We start from the raw sequence: 19326 nt of genomic DNA on the forward strand, positions 1-19326 counted from the left end.
GGAAATACATTTGAAGATTACTGCAATACTGTTCTCCCTGTAAGTATCCGCTCATACCATGCCCCACCACTAAAATAGTGGAGCCCCACAATAGAAAAAAATAAAGGTACCTAATGGGAAGACAGGGAGGATATTTATAGTCTGTCTCCCAAGTGGACAAATACCTATAGTGTGGAATTGTGATGCCCAAATTGACAGGCATTCCTTGTGTTGAACTATGTCCTCCCCATTCAAAATAATTACAGGAGTAATTCATCAGTCTTAAGGAATCCTAAACAATACTAACAACTCTAAGAAAAAAGATAATGATAAATGTTCATAAATTAAGATTTATTTGAACTCCTTCAGCAGTAGTTTCATTGTTCTATAACCAAAGGAAATCTTACATTATCAATGAACACCTTTAAAAATATATCCACCTCACCCCCGACAAAATTTAGAAACAACTCCAGCCCACCTCTAAAGAAAGCCGAATATGTATTCACCATTAGGGTATAAGCTTACATCTGTGTCCCTGCAACTTGTTCATTGGCTAGACTGTCCGTTACATCAACACAGACATGAGCACAGAATTCAAAGAAAAGCAGTCATTGAATGCAATGGGTCTTCTTAGGCAGGTGAAATGTTACAGAACTTTCAGGGAGAAATGAATGATATATCACAGCTATTATTTTCTGTCATATAGAATTAGGAATCATGTCAGCTCTATTCATTACATTTCTATCTGCAACATTCTGAATATTTCGCTTACTGACTACACCCACATAGAGCAGAACTATCAAGCTGGGAAGGTCAAAGTTGGGGCAATGGCTGTACAAAAAGTCTTTTAGGGATAGTCAGCATTAATATTATTAATTTGTCGTTGTCTTAGTCTATACACAGAATGTCCATGGTAAAACATGTTTTATTTCACATAAGGCTCAGAAACAAAATGGTTACCGACAGCCTACTATTATTTATAATGGTAAAGGAGGGGACGTTCGCTCTCTCTGGTTGTCCGAAGACCACTTCATCTTTGGAGCAAAAACCCAATCTGTCATCTGCTGACAGAGCAAACAACTGACCGTCCCCATGTTTGCAGAATTTCACAACACGCAGAGGTCCACAGCTGTATCAAGAGTATTTTCATAACATTGGTGTGATTTTACACAGTAGTGCTACTGTATTCAAGATCAGTCATCTCACTCAATTATTTTAAATATTTCAAATCAATAATTCTTAGGATCCTTTTGAACAACTCTTCTTTCATCAATGGTATTATGCTACCAATAACATGTTATAGTAACGCAAGTTAGTCATCACTAATGCACATTTCCATTCAATGAACCGGTGAGATCTGAACATGCCATCTTGCAGGGTTCATAGGTACATTACTTAAAATATAAGAAAAAATACCTTCTCTACATACTGAAAATAAACTCTTCTCTGCTGCTTTTGTTATGTGTACTTGAATAATTATTTGCAGTCATAAAGGAATACTTGCAGAGGGAGTACAGATCCATGTAGCTTCATAAGCTTTATGTATAATGAACAACAATATAAACCCAACATGTAAAGTGTTAGGTCCATGTTTCATGAGCTGAAATAAATGATCCCAGAATTGTTCCCTATGCACAAAAAGCTTGTTTCTCTCAAATGTTGTGCACAAATGTATTTACATCCCGGTTAGTGAGGATTTCTCCTTTGCCAAGATAATCCATACACCTGAGAGGTGTGGCATATCAAGAAGATGATTAAACAGCATGATCATTACACAGCTGCACCTTGTGTTGGGAATAACAAAAGGCCACTTAAATGTGCCATTTTGTCACATAACAATGCCACAGATGTCTCAAGTTAAGGGAACATGCTGACTGCAGGAATGTCCACCAGAGCTGTTGCCAGAGATTTAAATATTAATTTCTCTACCATAAGCCACCTCAAATGTAATTTTAGAGAATTTGGCTGTACTTCCAACCGGCCCTCACAACCGCAGACCATGTGTAACCACACACGTATGCCCAGGACCTCCACATCCGGCTTCTTCACATGTGGGAAGACCTGAGACTAGCCACCCAGACAGATGATGAAACTGAAGAGTATTTGTCAGTAATAAAGTCCTTTTGTGGGGAAAGAGTCATTCTGATTGGCTGGGCCTGGCTCCCCAGTGGGTGTGCTTATGTCCACCCAGGCCCACATTTCCCAGACAGGTGAAATCCATATATTAGGGCCTAATTTATTTATTTCAATTGACTGAGTTCCTTATATGAACTGTAACTCAGTAAACTGTTGAAATTGTCACATGAATATTTTTGTTCAGTATATAACTGCTTATTGATACTGGTCCGTTTGAATAGTCAAAAGACATGATTTTTCAACTGACTTGTTTTTTTTGTTCTTGTGGAAAGATGAATAAAAGTCAACACGAGAACTATATTCAAAAGGTAACTGTACAGCTACAGTGTGTGAAACGCACCACGACCAAGTCCAATTTCAGAACTTCCGTGCTTTGAGCCCAGTTCACTGCCACACCAGGTGTGCCACTGTCTTTAATACCTCTGTGCTTTCGAACAAACACTTCGTAACATTGGTAACAGCATGGTCAAATCAACATGGAAAGAAGTGGAACTAATTAAATCACTGTCCCAGCACGTGTCTGTTGCTTATGTAGTTCTGTCCTTGAGCTGTTCTTGTCTATTAATGTTCTGTATTATGTCATGTTTCATGTGGACCCCAGGAAGAGTAGCTGCTGCTATCGTAACAGCAAATAGGGATCCTGATAAATTACCAAAAAAAGGACTAATCTACAGTAAGACTTGTTCAGATGAGTTGGAGAGGATGGGAGACAGCGGGAGGCAGAGGTCGGCTTGGCTATCCTCCAAACCCTATTTCTCTAGTTCCTTCTTGCAGTCGCACGACTTTCCCTGCGTAGATCCGTAGTGTTATAGAATCTCCAGGTCGACGTGCCGTACCTCTGGGTTGCGTTGCTTTTGAGTGACAAAGAAACAGGATGCATTAGATATTCCACAAAAGTATTAAATGAATGGCAGCCATCAACTTGGATGACAATGTATAAGAGTACAGTATGCATTAGAGTTCATATTTGTGGTTTTGATCACCAACTAACAATTAATACAAGATGTCTCATGTGAAATATTGCTGAGCTGTACTTAACAAGCCCCACAAGCTGCAACAGTGTACTCAGGCCTGTTTGGTTCTGAATCCCTAACCCTTTCCCTGAACTGTGCACCTCCTTACCCTCCTTTATTAATGGATTGGTTCTTCATGAATTGATTCGATGTATGCATGTGCTCGAGGGAGTTCACAATATTTCTTACACCAATCCAGTACTTTTTAAATTCACAACGGGGATTGAACGTGTGCACACTGGGGGAGAATGGAACAGAGAATGGAACAGAGAATGGGAGTGTAGCTCCTCTCTACCTTGAGCTCTTTCTCCAGGCGGTCCACCTCGGCCCCCAGGGTGTCAATGATGTTCTCGCCATGCTTCAGCATAAAGTTCTCCAGCTCATCAGTGGTCTTCACCTGCTGGATGTCCTACAAGCCACAACAAAGACACACGACTAGATAATCATAGCTTGTGCTGTTACATTCAGGGAGTCGTGTCATTAAGCAATATTCATTCACTTTAAATAAAATAAAAGTATTAAATCAGTTTGAAACAAAGACTAATTTGCCCAGCCCCATCCCTTGGCTGTATACCAAAACAAGGGGAAGTGCTACTGTTTGGCTGAAAAACAAATCCCAGCTTTGAAAGGATTGTACAAAGGCTACCAATGCAGATCGTCAACCCTAGTAATCCAGGCATCCAACTTTCCAAAGCAGAAGGAAAGCTATGGTGAAAAACAGTCTCCTTAATGAAACACTTGTTAGCGTCAGCCTTACGTTGAGGATCTGTTCGATGTCCTGCTTCTCCAGGTAGGAACGGGTCACCACCCGCCCGTCAAAGTCCACCTCCGCCTTGAAGCGCACTTTACTCAGCCCCAGGTCTGTGGCCTTCACATCGTGGATCGCCCTGGTCACAGTAAAAGACAAAGTGGGGGTTAAATAGCACAATTTTTAAATTATTTTTTAATAGGGACCACAGGTGTAAATGAGCTAAGAAGCTAACTCTTGAGCAATATTTATTTTGTGCAAGGTCACTGACAAACCATAACATGAATACATTAAGAACATATCTGGGGCTGCATATATCAAGCATCTCAGAGTAGGAGTACAGATGTGGGATCAAGTCCCCCTCTGTCATTGCAATCTTATTAATTGTGATCTTAAAATCAGCTCTCTTTCTCTGGCCATGGCTCCAGCAGACCTGCTCTGACTTTTCAGCTTGTATTTACATAACGGCTAACTATTAACTTTAACAACTTCACACAAAGCAACAGTCTTGAATGATGCAGAGGTTGTTGTTTCTGCTCGCCACAAGTCTTTTGTGTCACACTCCTGATGGAAACACCACAACGCTAGAGCTGACAGTAAGGTAAAACACTGGCGGCCCACTGGTGTAGGGGTAAGTCTCAATGGAAAAGCACCAAGTGAGTCCACGGGGCAACTTCACAGCTTTACATAAAGCCCCATTGGCAAATTGGCAACACTTCCCTCCCGGACCTCCTGTACGGCAAAGCATGTACAAGTGCAATAAATACTTTATGATGGATGTATTGGAACAGCATGATCATGGACCATGGTTTCCCAAACTCAGTCCTGGGGCCTCCCAGGGGGTACGTTTTGGTTTTTGCCCTAGCAATACACAGCTGAATCAAATAATCAAAGCTTGATGAGGTGGTTATTTGAAAATCAGTGCTAGGGCAAAAACATGCACCCAGGGGAGTTTGTGAAACCCTGTCCTGGACTATAATGTCAGTGCTGAGAGCTGAGGCCTGGATCGTGTGGGGACCATGACAGAAGACGTTTTAGAAAGCTTTGAGGTTGAAAATTACAATTAGTAGGCCTACTTCTTATTGGTTGTCCTACCCTGTTTTAGTCTGTTTTTATTCCATTCAGTACTTTATGAACGCAACCCTGGTACAGGGACAGAGGCAAGGTCATAATGGAAAACTAAAATGAGCATTTCTCATCGAAAACGCCAGGTAGTCCCTACCTGCTTGCATTTAGTTTTGTGGTTAATAAACAACTGTGGGACAGGGGCCATGGAGGCCTGGTGGGGCCGCTCCAAGGTGAAGATTCCCCTAGGTATAGATCTATGATCAGCTTCCTCTCCCCTAAGCCAGATCAGCATCCTACAGGGCTACTGACCTGACGGCGGGGTCGTTCTCCAGGAACTCCGTGAGCTTCTGGACGTGCTCGGCCTGGATGGAGCGTCCCAGCAGGGCCTCAGTGTTGGTGTAGATGAGGAAGGCGGACACAGCCCCCAGGAGGGTTCCCACACCCAGAGAGCCCAGGCTATCGTACAGTGGGTTACCTGGCACGATGAGAAAAGAAACAAATATATATAAAAAATATTTTAAAAAGAGAGAGTTGGTCTATGTCCCAAATGGTACCCTATACAGTGTTGCGGTCTGACTATGGACGCGTTCCAGGTCATCTTTACTGCATTTAAAGGCTACATAGGATGTTAGTACTATGTACAGATTTCAGACTCAGAATACACAGCATTGGTTTACTGGTAATATAAAGTCTGACTGTCCAGAGTTCAGACAGCTGGGTAACTGGTGACCTCAAGTTGTACAAAGTTGTCCTACTGGAAATGACATATGTGAGCGCCTGTATGAGTGGGGAATGTATGCGTGGGGGAATGAATAGGGTCTCTGAGTAGGTGTGTGTACCTGTGAGCGAGGTGAGACCCATGCAGCTTGAGGCCATGATCACTCCCAGTACGGCAGCAGAGTCTTCCAGCAGCACCACGTTAGTGCTGGGGTCTCGGCTCTGCATCACTGCACATCAAAACATACTGCCTTACTTATCACAACAATAACTACTGATGCACATACAGCCAAATCATTCAAGGGTTTATTTTTTACATTGTAGAATAATAGTGAAGACATCAAAACTAGAGGTCGACCGATTAATCGGAATGGCCGATTAATTAGGGCCGATTTCAAGTTTTCATAACAATCGGAAATCATTATTTTTGGGCGCCGATTTGCCGATTAAATTTTTATTTATTTATATATACACCTTTATTTAACTAGTCCAACGCAGTAACGACCTGCCTCTCTCGTTGCACTCCACAAGGAGACTGCCTGTTACGCGAATGCAGTAAGCCAAGGTAAGTTGCTAGCTAGCATTAAGCCTCTTATAAAAAACGATCAATCATAATCACTAGTTAACTACACATGGGTGATGATATTACTAGATATTATCTAGCGTGTCCTGCATTGCATATAATCTCACTGAGCATACAAGTATCTGACTGAGCGGTGGTAGGCAGAAGCAGGCGCGTAAACATTCATTCAAACAGCACTTTGTTGCGTTTTGCCAGCAGCTCTTCGTTGTGCGTCAAGCATTGCGCTGTTTATGAGTTCAAGCCTATCAACTCCCGAGATGAGGCTCGTGTAACCGAAGTGAAATGGCAAGCTAGTTAGCGCACGCTAATTGTCATTGTGTTTCTGGTTCGAGCCCAGGGAGGAGTGAGGAGAGGGACGGAAGCTATACTGTTACACTGGCAATACTAAAGTGCCTATAAGAACATCCAATTCTTACATAGCACATATTGCACTTTTACTTTCTTCTCCAACACTTTGTTTTTGCATTATTTAAACCAAATTGAACATATTTTATTATTTACTTGAGGCTAAAATGATTTTATTGATGTATTAAGTTAAGTGTTCATTCAGTATTGTAATTGTCATTTTTACAAATGCATAAAATAAATAGAGGGGGAAAAAAGTGGCCGATTAAATCGGTATCGGCCTTTTTGGTCCTCCAATAAATCGGTATCGGTGTTAAAATCATTATCGGTCGACCTCTAATCAAAACTATGAAATAACACACGGAATCATGTACAGTCGTGGACAAAAGTTTTGAGAATGACACAAATATGAATTTTCTAAGTCTGCTGCCTTAGATTGTATGACCAGCAATTTGCATATACTCCAGAATGTTATGAAAAATGATCAGATGAATTGCAAAGTCCCTCTTTGCCATGCAAATGAACTGAATCCCCCAAAGCATTTCCACTGCATTTCAGCCCTGCCACAAAAGGACCAGCTGACATAATGTCAGTGATTCTCTCGTTAACACAGGTGTGAGTGTTGACGAGGACAAGGCTGGAGATCACTCGGTCATGCTGATTGAGTTTGAATAACAGACCGGAAGCTTCAAAAGGAGGGTGGTGCTTGGAATCATTGTTCTTCAAAACCCCACATATTCAGACAAATTCCAAGCATTGGTTATACAAGAATGGGCTGCCATCAGTCAGGATGTGGCCCAGAAGTTAATTGACAGCATGCCAGGGCAGATTGCAGAAGTCTTGAAAAAAAGGGTCAACACTGCAAATATTGACTCTTTGCATCACCTTCATGTAATTGTCAATAAAAGACTGACACTTATGAAATGCTTGTAATTATACATCAGTATTCCATAGTAACAGCTGACAAAAATATCTAAAGACACTGAAGCAGCAAACTTTGTGGAAATTAATATTTGTGTCATTCTCAAAACTTTGTCACGACTGTACGTAGTAACCAAAAAAAAGTGTTAAACAAATCAAAATATATTTTATATTCTTCAAAGTAGCCACCCTTTGCCTTGACAGCTTTACACACTCATGGCTTTCTCTCAACCATCTTCACCTGGAATACTTTACCAACAGTCTTGGAGTTCTCACATATGCTGAATACTTGTTGGCTGCTTTTCCTTCACTCTGCGGTCCAACTCATCCCAAACCATCTCAATTGGGTTGAGGTTAGGTGATTGTGGAGGCCAGAGCATCTGATGCAGCACTCGACTCCTTCTTAGTCAAATAGCCCTTACACAGCCTGAAGGTCTGTTTGGTCATTATCCTGTTGAAAAACAAATGATGGTCCCACTAAGCGCAAACCAGAGGGGGTGGAGTATCGCTGTGGTTGCCATGCTGGTTAAGTGTGCCTTGAATTCTAAATAAATCCCAGACTGTTACCATCACACCTCCATGCTTCACGGTGGGAACCACACCGTGAACCCCACAGATCATTCATTCACCTACTCTGCGTCTCACAAAGACATGGTGGTTGGAACCAAAAATCTCAAATTTGGACTCATTCCAAAGGACTGATTTCCACCGATCGAATGTCCATTGCTCGTGTTTCTTTTCCCAAGCAAGTCTTCTTATTGGTGTCCTTTAGTGGTTTCTTTGTAGTAATTCAACCATGAAGACACAATTTACACAGTCTCCTCTGAACAGTTGAGTCTTACTTGAAGCATTCATTTGGGCTGCAATCTGAGGTGCAGTTAACTCTAATGAACATATCCTCTGCAGCAGAGGTAATTCTGGGACTTCCTTTCCTGTGGCGGTCCTCATGAGAACCAGTTTCATCATAGTGCTTGATGGTTAACTACACTTAAAGAAACTTTCAAAGTTCTTGACATTTTCTGGATTGATGGACCATGAGCAGTAGATAATTTAAAAAAGCATTGTCCCTGCCCCCGTTTCAGTGAAAAGCTGAGGGTTGGGGCTGGAGTAATGTAACCAATCAAATTCGTAGACAGCCATGAATGCAAGGACTGACCATCCATGATAATCCAATTATAGTTTAAACCATGTTGAGGGAATACAGTGTTTCTTACATTTATTTTGTGTAAAAATGTTTGGAGTAAACAAGCTTTCGGGTTCTGGTGGGGTATGACAGTTGAAAGAAGCTCATGAGGCATTTAGAAGTTATATTCTTCATGAATCAATGGGTATATATTTATAAGTCCAAAAATGGATGTGGCAACTGCTGGTTGCCCCTTTAATGTTAGGGGTCATGTAAGAACTCTGGGTAGATTAGCATTTGGGTGATACTCAAGTCATTGATGCATACATCAAATAAAAAGGTAACAAAACACATTAATATTGTACAAACCATATTCGTAGAAAGACACTCCTTGCTGGCCAGCACTCTTTTTGATCTCATTGATGGCCACTAGCAGTGTTGCTGAGATGGGAGGGAGGGAGAAGAAATATTACTGTCATGGGTTCCATAGAACAGTCACAGTGCACCTTCCCAGTCAACACATATAGTGCATTACATCCATTATAAATAAATATACACATCAGGGACCATCAAGCATCTCAGAGTAGGGCCTCCCGGGTGGCGCAGTGGTCTAGGGCACTGTATCGCAGCGCTAGCTGTGCCACCAGAGACTCTGGGTTTGCGCCCAGGCTCTGTCGCAGCCGGCCGCGACCGGGAGGTCCGTGGGGCGACGCACAATTGGCCTAGTGTCGTCCGGGTTAGGGAGGGTTTGGCCGGTAGGGATATTGTCTCATCGAGCACCAGCGACTCCTGTGGCAGGCCGGGCGCAGTGCACGCTAACCAAGGTCACCAGGTTTCCTCCGACACATTGTTGCGGCTGGCTTCTAGGTTGGATGCGCTCTGTGTTAAGAAGCAGTGCGGCTTCGACCTTGATCTCTCCGGAGCCCGTACGGGAGTTGTAGCGATGAGACAAGATAGTAATTTCTAACCACGAAATTGGGTAAAAAAAATTGGGTAAAATATATTTAAAAAATAAAAAGCATCTCAGAGTAGGAGTGTTGATCTAAGATCAGCCCCCCCATCCAGATGATCTTATTCTTTGTGATCTAAAAGACAAAAACTGAACCCAAGTCAGCAATCCTACTCGGAGATGCTTGCTAGCCCGCATTGGATGTAATGCAGTAGATGTGTTGAATGGGAAGGTGCACTGCAATTCTACACTTGTTAAATATGGCGCCAGAGGGTGATGGTAACATCAGATCATAACCTACCTCCTTCTGAAACCAGAGATCCTGCCAAGATACAATAAGCCTGCAAGAGACAAACACAAACCAACTATTAAGAGGGACGGTGCCCCAAAATCACAGTCCATTATAGTGACTCAGTAAGACTATGTGAATGTTTGATATAGAGTACATAGCAATCGGATTGTGCAGAATCACTGTACACATTTTGCACCCCAAACAGCCACTTATTTATGTGTGATGAAGATTAGCGATTCTGCACATGGCCATGCCCAAAGTGATCCCTCAGCCGAGGTAACAATAAGGCCACCACTCACCCAAAGCAAAGACTCGATTGGCTGTGGGTGCAGCAGTCCCATGATGCCATGGTACCAGGAGAGACCCGCCCCCATCATGAAGATACCTACGCCACTGATGAGAGAGGCGATGTAGCGCATGTTTGAGAAACCGTACCTTAAATCAGGGAAGAAAAACAGAGTTTGTTTTATATCTGCACTCAACCCCCTCCGGAAGACATACACCACAGATGCGTTGAAGCAGAGGGTGAACCGAGACAGTAACACCATAAGTATAATTAACGGTAGTGTGCTCCTCACGGGTGGACAGCGTCAGGGTTGCGGACAGACTGGCTGATGCCGATTGCAAGAAGAGCCTGCAGGAGAGAGTGATAGGTGTTAACAGAACCTGCTGCCTTTCCACAATATACTGTATAGAAAACCGTTTACGATGACTATGATACATTTCAACTAACCATGGCTACTGGCGTTATCTACGGCAAACAGAGATGGGACCAATTATATTAATAAATCATTCTAACTCATCCCTAATTGCAATATAAGGGCATGTGACGACATGTGAACTTCTTGGTAGCCAGTGGATGGCGGGTGCATCCCAACAATATCTCCTTTCTCCTGGAGTGTGCACTTGTACACTACTCCCCACACATCTGAAAGCAGTGGATTGACTGAGGCATGGGATTGTGAGAAGTTTCTACAATATTTCCAATACCAGACATTTCCTTTCAAATCAGCGAAGTGACCAAATGCACCCTGTGGGAAGGGGAGATAATTTGGACATAGCCACTGTATCTGACCTGGTTGCAGGTGTCAGCCAGGGAGTGAATGGCCTCTGAGAACATGCTGGCTGATCCAGTGTACACCCAAGCCAGGAGCTTGAAGAAGAAATTCAGTCCATTACTGAGGGCAGAGAAAAACAAAAATCAACCTTACAACGTATAAACATCAAGAAAATAATAGTTCTCAAACAGGGCAGCTAAAGGTTCACCCTGTCTTATAAACCTGCAATATAATTCAAAGGGTGGTTGCCAGTGTTTGTAACATTTTTTGTTCAACTACCTTTTCTTTGCATGATCGAGCATATTTTCCAACTGAATGTATCAATGCGTTTGATAGTGGCTGTATGCAGACAGAGTTAAAGCTAGAATTCTTAATTGAAATGATAAAGCAGTCACTCTGCCCGTTTCAGTAAAAAGCTGAGGGATGAGCCTGGAGAAATGTAACCACTGAAATTCAGACCGAGCTATGGATGCAAGGACTGACCACCCATGATATCACAATAATAGTTTTAACCATGTTGTGAGGTTATACAGTGCGTTTACATTTACAAACATTGGAGTAAAACCAGGTAGTATTTTGGGTTCTGAAGGGGTAAAAACAGTTGAACTAAACTCATGAGGCATTTAAAGCAAAGTATATTCTTCAAGAATCAAATGGGCATAATTAATTAATTTCCAAGTTTAAAAAAAAATTGATGTAGAAACTGCAGATTGCCCCTTTAAGACCCATACCGTGTCTTGTAAATGAATTACGCCAACTCCTGTACTTCCTGCCTGACATGGGGGTCAATGTGAACAGACCTAGTGGAGTCCCTCATGTGACTGCTAACTCAATAGCCCAACAGTGTCTGGTGTAAGAACCTACCCCTGAACAACTTGTACTTTACTTACATTTGAATCCCTGGATGAAGAAATTGAATTTGTAACTACATTAAAACAATTATGGCATGCATAAGAATAATAAGCCATTTCTGTGTTGTTTTTATGAGTTTTCATGACTCAACGTCACAGTAGGGTAAAAAACAAAACAGAGTAATGATACTATGCCGGGAGGGGAAAACAGACGAGGGAAAGGAGACTTACATGCATATGGCCACCATCACCACCTTCCCCGGCCCTTGTGAAAATGTTGCCCTCTTGCTGCCTGATCGGGGCTACATGACATGAGAAGAAGGGAGATCAAGCCTACTGGAGACATTTCACCTATATCAGACTTATTCTAGGAAAAACACTCAGGTCAATTCCATTTTAATTCAATTCTGAAAAAAAACAAAAAAAAAACATTTTTTTTAAATCAAATTCACTTTTGAAATCTAGGTTAATGTAGAATTGACCCTTTCAGCTAAATGGTACAAAAAAAAAAGTAATCAAGACATATTAATGCAAAAACACATCTTTCGTTTTACCATAAGAGCCCTTCATACAGGCTACAGTTGCCAGCTAAATCAAAGTTAACATATTTAGATGATATTCTAGCACACAAAAAATAAGCACATTATAGAATGCACCATCACATGCTAGGGGGGGTGCAGTATTTTCCTGTAAAGGAGTCCGGCACTGTGTCAATGACAGTCGGTGTGAATGACATTGTCATGTAATGCAGTGATAAAGGGCTTTGTGGATTAAATAACCCCACACAGGGTCAAAGGTCACGTGAAGGACATTGACAGCTCTGGTTTTGGGTAGCGGCCAGCAGGACATGTAACTACTGTACTGTGGCCATTTCTCTGTCTATCATACGCAGTCTGGTCAAGAGATCCTGGCTGTACATCCATTTAGTTGTGGCTAGTATAGCTAAAAAAAATAACATGGCTAATATAGTAGAAATTGTGGATAGTTGCATTTCTATCCTCAAGATATCTTGGTAGATCTACACAAATGACCACCAGAACATTTCTGGTCAAAGTGTGTAATATGGATACATTTGCTCTTTTAATATTAGCTAAGCTTGAGGGCATTTCATAGGGAACATCACCACACTGCTTCAGGTCACATAGGGCCAAAACTCACCTTAGTGTTTCCCCAGAAATCTTTGTACTCCTTTAGCAACTGCTGATTCCGGAAAATATCTGAATGACACAATAAAAAGGGGTGAGGAGACCTCAAACAGACAGTGTGCAAGCTTGTAGGAAACACACTCAGTGATTCCTCTCAACACTAAAGAACCAGGCAGCCATCTGAGCTTAAGCCCAGGTCATATTCATTAAGGGATGCAATTGTAAATGGGACAGAAAACTTAGTGAGCCTTCTCGCCCCTCCCCGTTTCAAGTCAGTTTCCTTCAATCTGTTGCCTAATGAATACAACCCATTAGAGACTAGGCAGGGTTACAAAAATAAAACAAAGCATATCATAACAGCGCAAGTCTATACATCCTTCCGATTAATGTACAGTTAAGTCACAGAATGTGTTTGCAGGATGGAGGACACCTACTCTCTTCGTACTCTCTCTCCTCCACTTTCCTTAGTTTCCGCTCTCTGTCAAGGGCTTCAGGACTTCCCCACACATCTAGAGCTCTGGAAGTCAGATTAAAAGAACTGCTTGATGGAAAGCTTTCGTATTGTATACAATATGGTCTACCTAATAGCATCACATTGGCATAAGGTTGCCAATGTGCTGGTCAACTGTAAAGTGCATGATTCCAACACTTGATATCTATTTTGGTGCTGCCAACACTTGCTTTTTAATGACATGATTTTATGAGTAGTAAGGAATGTAAAATGTACTAACTTGACTTCCACGTCTGATCGCAGGAATACAGTGAAAGCCTCGGTGTCGTCGTGGGGGCTGCGTCGACGGATCTTTCTTAGCTGCACCAGGTCACTGAGGTCACACGAGAGAGAGAGACGGACAGACTAACAGTCAGTGGGCTGAGTATATTAAGAGTATTTGCATCAATGACTGAGTCACGGGCATGTTAATGTCCCATAATGTGATAATCTCAACAGTGTGTTTCCCATTAGCTAAGTGGACACTTGTAATGCTAAGCAGCACTGGTATGCCTGGAATACACTGGTTACAGAAAAGGATGTCTACAACTTCCTTCAATGTGTACATTACCAAAGCACAAACAGAAAACATTCAAGATAACAATCCTTTTGCCTTGATTGACTTGCCCTGTATCCAGTCATGCTTCAAGGTCTCAATTCACAGTTGTAGAGGGTTTACCTTGGCTTGAGACAGAACTCGTTCATAGCTCTCACTGCAGTGATAAAGTTGTTCTGGGTGTACTTGGATCCATAGTCCCTCTTCTTAAGGACAGCCCGCACTTTCACTTGAATTGTCTCCATTTTTGTCAGACCTTGTGGGGTTACTGAACCTGAGATAAAAGAAAAATATATTATATAACAGTGGCGATGAATTTCCCAATTAAAATAGAGTAGGGTGTATTTATTAGTGGCACAGTAGCAAAATGTTTTATCAACAGGTGGAAACAAGTTTGCTTCCATTTGGTTTTTAGTGAACACACCCATGTAAGAATTGCCAACACAGGACAAACAGTGGCTCTTACCTGGGGAGTCTGAATAGGCTTGTGCTGCCCCAGCCAGCACCTTCTCCGTAGTAGGTGGTCCTTGTGTTGGAGGAGAGGGGCCATCCTTATTGCTGCCTGAGGTACAATAGTACTGGACCTGGCCTGTTGCTAGAGAGGCTACACGGAAGTCATGGCTGAACCACAGATTGTGCATCCCTACCTTGTGCCACCCTGTAGGGAAATGTGTGCATGTGTTAACTATAACATGTTTATTCCATAGGCCCACAACACACACACTTAGAGTTGACAAAGAGTGTGATGCATAAAACAGTGCATTGACTTGAACATGTGAGCCTCACCGTGGCATGGTCGGGCAACCCTGGGGATTCGTTGTGACAGTGGGGCTCTTTGCTGCAGGTAGACCCTGCAGAGGACTTGCCATGGTCTCTGTGCCAGGCCGGTGAACATCCTCGCCGTTGCGGGGCTTCGTATAGCAATGCTGGAACTTGCTGTTTGAGTGATCACAAGACAGCAGTCAGTGAGCATCGGTTGAGAGCGCCCAAACAACTGGCATCACACATATCGTTAGCTAGCTAATTTCATAGCCATATACGTTGGGTTAAAATGATAAAAACCGACTCTCCTCCCAAAGAGATCATGATATAACTACCATCTAGAATACTCACTGGACCTGGCTGTAACGTTAGTTAGCTAATACCGCCTAATTTCCCGACTCAGATCAGCTAGCTACAATAACAGTAACACAGTTCCAAATGATCTGACCGGCTAGTAAAGCTAGTTAGCTAGTTCTTGGCTAGCTAGGTTAACAGGCAGAAGTTCAAATGACACACAACTTGACATTGCATTGACAGCGTCTTATACGGCAGTACTATCAATTCATAAAAACGGATGGATACTTCGCAGTCTGCTCGCTAACTCGATCTTGGCAAGCCAGATAAAGCCAGCCAGTGCCATCGTCGGACGCCGGTGCGACACCACCAAACAGGTTTGGAAAAACTAGCTAGCTAGCTAGCTAAAGTAAAGCGTCTTCCTACGTATACATTGCACGTTTTTTTTGGTTGTCAGAAAGTCGGTCAATACATGTTGATTTATTTCAGGACGGCCTTACCTTGTTGTGTTACATTTGCTCCGCATATCTCAGATCATTTTGAGTTCCGTGCACCTGTTAGCTACTGACACAAAGGTCGCGTCCACTGCTCAAACGTTGGACGTATTAACCGATGGTTGCGTTCTACGTCATCGACGGTGTCATCGACTGACAGATTGCTATGAGGCGAGATCGAAATTGGCGAGAAAAATGGGGTAAAATACAACAGCAAAAATGATGTGCTTAGCTGATACGTTAAATACCTATCCAGACTTTGCATGATCTGGCAGGCGTCAGCAACGCCTGGGCAACACACAAAAGTAGAGTGACGCTACTCTCGTAGCGAAATTGTAGTTGCCTGATATCGCGATGATTTTTAAATTAATTTAACTGGGCAAGTCAGTTAAAAGAACAAATTCTCATTTACAATGAAGGCCTACACCGGCCAAACCCGGACAAGGCTGAGCCAACTGTGCGCCGCCCTATGGAACTCCCAATCACGGCCAGTTGTGATACAGCCTGGAATCGAACCAGTGTGTCTGTAGTGACGCCTCAACCACTGAGATGCAGTGCCCTGGACCGATGCGCCACTCGGGAGCCCAAATGTGTTACAATCGCGCTATCCTGTGTATGTAACAATAAACAAATAAATAAATAATGATGTAACTATCAAATAATCTACCCAGGGCCTAAAATGCTGGTAGATTGACGATACCACCAGCCACGTTGGTGGGTGGTCAGGGGTTCACAGTGAAAGCATTTCACTCGCATTTGTGAATAAAACAAATAGTAAAGTATGCTTACATTTTTTGTGAAAAATATTTCTGACGTTATGTTTCATAGTTGGTAAATTCATCTCAGAGTCAAAGAACTACAAATCCCATTCCACCTCGTCCTGCAACACTGCCTTGTAGGGGTCTGTGCGTACAAACAGCTGAGTGGGTGAAATAGGCATTCAAGTTGGTCTAATTTACTTGAAACGAAAGTCTACTGAAGTAAGACTTTGTGCTTGTGTTTCTTGGTTATTTCCATTGTTTTGTTCACAAGATAGATTGTTCAACGTTCGAAATTCAACTGCTAGGAAAGAGAAATTAACGCTTCCGCTAGTAGATCTAGCTGGTCTGTCATAATATAAAAGAGGCAGTAGATCTAGCTGGTCTGTCATAATATAAATGAGACAGTTGTTCTAGCTGGTCTGTTATGATATAAAAGAGGCAGTAGATCTAGCTCATGGGTGGCAAACTCTGGCCAGTGGGCCAAATTTGGCCCACGGGGTAATTATATTTGGCCCGCGAGACAATACCAAATTACTACTAGAGCTGGCCCGCGGGTATTATACAGCGCATTCACCACTAATACTACGAATCCCATAATGCTCTGCTGTTTTCGCGCGCCAATCAGGACAGGACCCAGAAACGCTCTCTCCTCTGTGACAGTAGTCATAGCAACATAGACGCTACAACTGTCAGCGAGCTAACCCTTCCCAAAAATGGCGAAAAGAAAGGCAGAAAACAGGAGCTTTCTGGACAAGTGGGAGGCAGAATATCTGTTTACATATGTAAAAGACAAACATGTTTGTCTTGTTTGTGGAGTCAACGTGGCTGTAAGTAAGGAGTACAACATTAGACGACACTATGAAACGAAACACCATGACAAATACAAGGACCTGGACATGACTCAAAGGAGCCAGAAAGTAGAGGAGATGAAAAGAAGTTTGGTTTCACAACAGAATATGTTTAAAAAAGCCACATCACAAAGCGAGGCTGCTGTAAAGGCTAGTTATATAGTGGCAGCAGAGATCGCAAAATCAGCCCGGCCCTTTAATGAGGGAGAGTTCATGATGAAAAGTGCATGATGAAGGTTTGTGACCTCGTATGCCCAGAGAAAAAACAAGCATTTTCAAACGTGAGCCTGAGCAGGAACACAGTAGCTGATCGCACATGTGATCTTGCCACCAATCTGTATGACCAGCTGTATGACCAGCTGATGGAAAAGGGAAAAGATTTTGTTGCGTTCTCCCTCGCTGTGGATGAGAGCTGCGACGCATCTGATACTGCTCAGCTGTCAGTCTTCATCCGTGGAGTGGACTCAAATCTGTGTGTTACGGAGGAGCTATTAGGATTCAAATCAATGCATGGCACAACCACAGGAAAGGAAATCTTTGAGGAGGTTTCCAAATGTGTAACTGAAATAAAAGCTGCCGTGGGATAAACTCGTTGGATTAACGACAGATGGTGCGCCAGCGATGTGCGGTAAAAAGAGTGGACTGGTGGGCATGGTTCGGGAGAAGATGCGGGAAGAGAACTGTGCAGGTGAGCTAACTGTTTACCACTGCATCATACATCAGGAAGCACTGTGTGCCAAAGCCCTAAAGATGGAACATGTTATGACCACAGTAACACAGGTAGTTAACTTTATAAGAGCCAAAGGTCTAAATCACCGCCAGTTTAAATCTTTTCTGGAGGAGTGTGGTTCGGAATACGCAGACGTGCCTTATCACACAGAGGTGAGATGGCTAAGCAGAGGAAAAGTACTGAACAGATGTTTCGAGCTGCGTGAGGAAATATGTCAATTCCTGGAAACCAAAGGGAAGGATACAGCAGAGCTCCGGGAGCAAAAGTTCCTGTGTGAGCTGGCCTTTCTCTGTGACATCTCGAGCCATCTCGATGCGCTGAACCTGCAGCTTCAGGGGCGGGGGCGCATCATCACAGACATGTACGCTGCAGTGAGGGCCTTCAAAACTAAACTGTGCCTATGGGAGAATCAGATGCTGCAAGGAAACCCTTGCCATTTTCCCTGCTGCCAATCCATAAAAGCGCAGATCTCTACCGCCGTGTTCCCATGCGCACAGTTTGCTGAAAAACTCAGTGTTCTCGCTGCTGAGTTTAGCCGGCGATTTGCCGACTTCGATGCCCAGAAATGCAAGTTTGAACTGCTTAGTAATCCCTTCGCAGTTGATGTGGAAAATGCACCAACCAACATCCAAATGGAGCTGATTGAACTCCAGTGCAACGACACGCTGAAGTCAAAGTATGATGCTGTGGGCGCCGCACAGTTTCCACGGTTCATCCCTGACACAATGCCTCAGCTCCGAACCCAAGCTGCTCAGATGCTCTCCATGTTCGGCAGCACTTATCTATGCGAGCAACTTTTCTCCTCGATGAAGATGACCAAAACAACTCACAGGAGACGTCTGACTGATGAACATCTTCGCTCGATACTGAGGATTTCTTCAGCTCAGAGCTTGAGCCCAGATATCGATGAACTAGCATCCAAGAAGAGATGCCAGGTATCTGGCTTGGGCACATCAGATTAGACCAGTGTGCAATAATTAACGTTTTCTTTATGCACTTTTTCTTGCTACAAGGCATGGGCTTGAATGGTTGATTGATTTATTATTATTTTATTTGTAAAATTATTAGCCAGTGGAAAAAGTTTATTTTGGTATTTAAATCAGAAGGCTGCAAATAGAAAAGAGGCATACAATTTTTATTTAAATTTTATTTATTTAATAAATGAATGCCATTGATGTGTTTTTTCATTTGAAATTCGATTTTGCATGTCTCCACTATTAAATTATATATTGTATGGTAATAAGCGATGCTTGTTCCATATTCAATGTTAAAGCAAAACTTGTTTGGGTCCATATTAAAAGGTTAATTTGTTCAATGTTGGCCCGTGACTTTGTTCAGGTTTTACATTTTGGCCCACTGGGTATTTGAGTTTGACACCCCTGATCTAGCTGGTCTATCATAATATAATTGAGGCAGTAGATCTAGCTGGTCTGTCAAAATATTAATGAGAAAGTAGATCTAGC

General features: G+C 42.7%; 1 protein-coding gene across 1 annotated transcript; it reads right to left on the minus strand.

Annotated features, from left to right (window-relative positions):
- Positions 1-309: 309 nt before the first annotated feature.
- Positions 310-15765, minus strand: slc30a9 (solute carrier family 30 member 9). Its single transcript, XM_024383240.2, has 18 exons — positions 15531-15765; positions 14761-14910; positions 14441-14632; positions 14098-14248; positions 13660-13752; positions 13363-13445; positions 12942-13000; positions 12015-12085; positions 10950-11052; positions 10453-10508; positions 10174-10309; positions 9884-9923; positions 9003-9074; positions 5784-5891; positions 5254-5419; positions 3886-4015; positions 3424-3537; positions 310-2966 (listed from the first exon to the last, which is right to left on the minus strand). Exons 2-18 carry the CDS (start codon positions 14867-14869, stop codon positions 2922-2924), a joined length of 1728 nt encoding a protein of 575 aa, XP_024239008.1. The 5' UTR covers positions 14870-14910; positions 15531-15765; the 3' UTR covers positions 310-2921.
- Positions 15766-19326: the final 3561 nt, after the last annotated feature.

The sequence above is a fragment of the Oncorhynchus tshawytscha genome, linkage group LG21 (assembly GCF_018296145.1).
Source record: "Oncorhynchus tshawytscha isolate Ot180627B linkage group LG21, Otsh_v2.0, whole genome shotgun sequence".
In the NCBI taxonomy this organism is placed as follows: domain Eukaryota; kingdom Metazoa; phylum Chordata; class Actinopteri; order Salmoniformes; family Salmonidae; genus Oncorhynchus; species Oncorhynchus tshawytscha.

What these genes read in the sequence shown, in the direction of transcription:
- slc30a9 (XM_024383240.2), bottom strand. Translation starts at nt 14,869, where the DNA reads ATGTTCACCGGCCTGGCACAGAGACCATGGCAAGTCCTCTGCAGGGTC. An exon ending in ATCTCTGGTTTCAGAAGGAG is followed by an intron (nt 9,075 to 9,883) that starts GTAGGTTATGAT and finishes CTCCCATCTCAG; the next exon opens with CAACACTGCTAGTGGCCATC. An exon ending in GAGAACGACCCCGCCGTCAG is followed by an intron (nt 4,016 to 5,253) that starts GTCAGTAGCCCT and finishes TACTGTGACCAG; the next exon opens with GGCGATCCACGATGTGAAGG.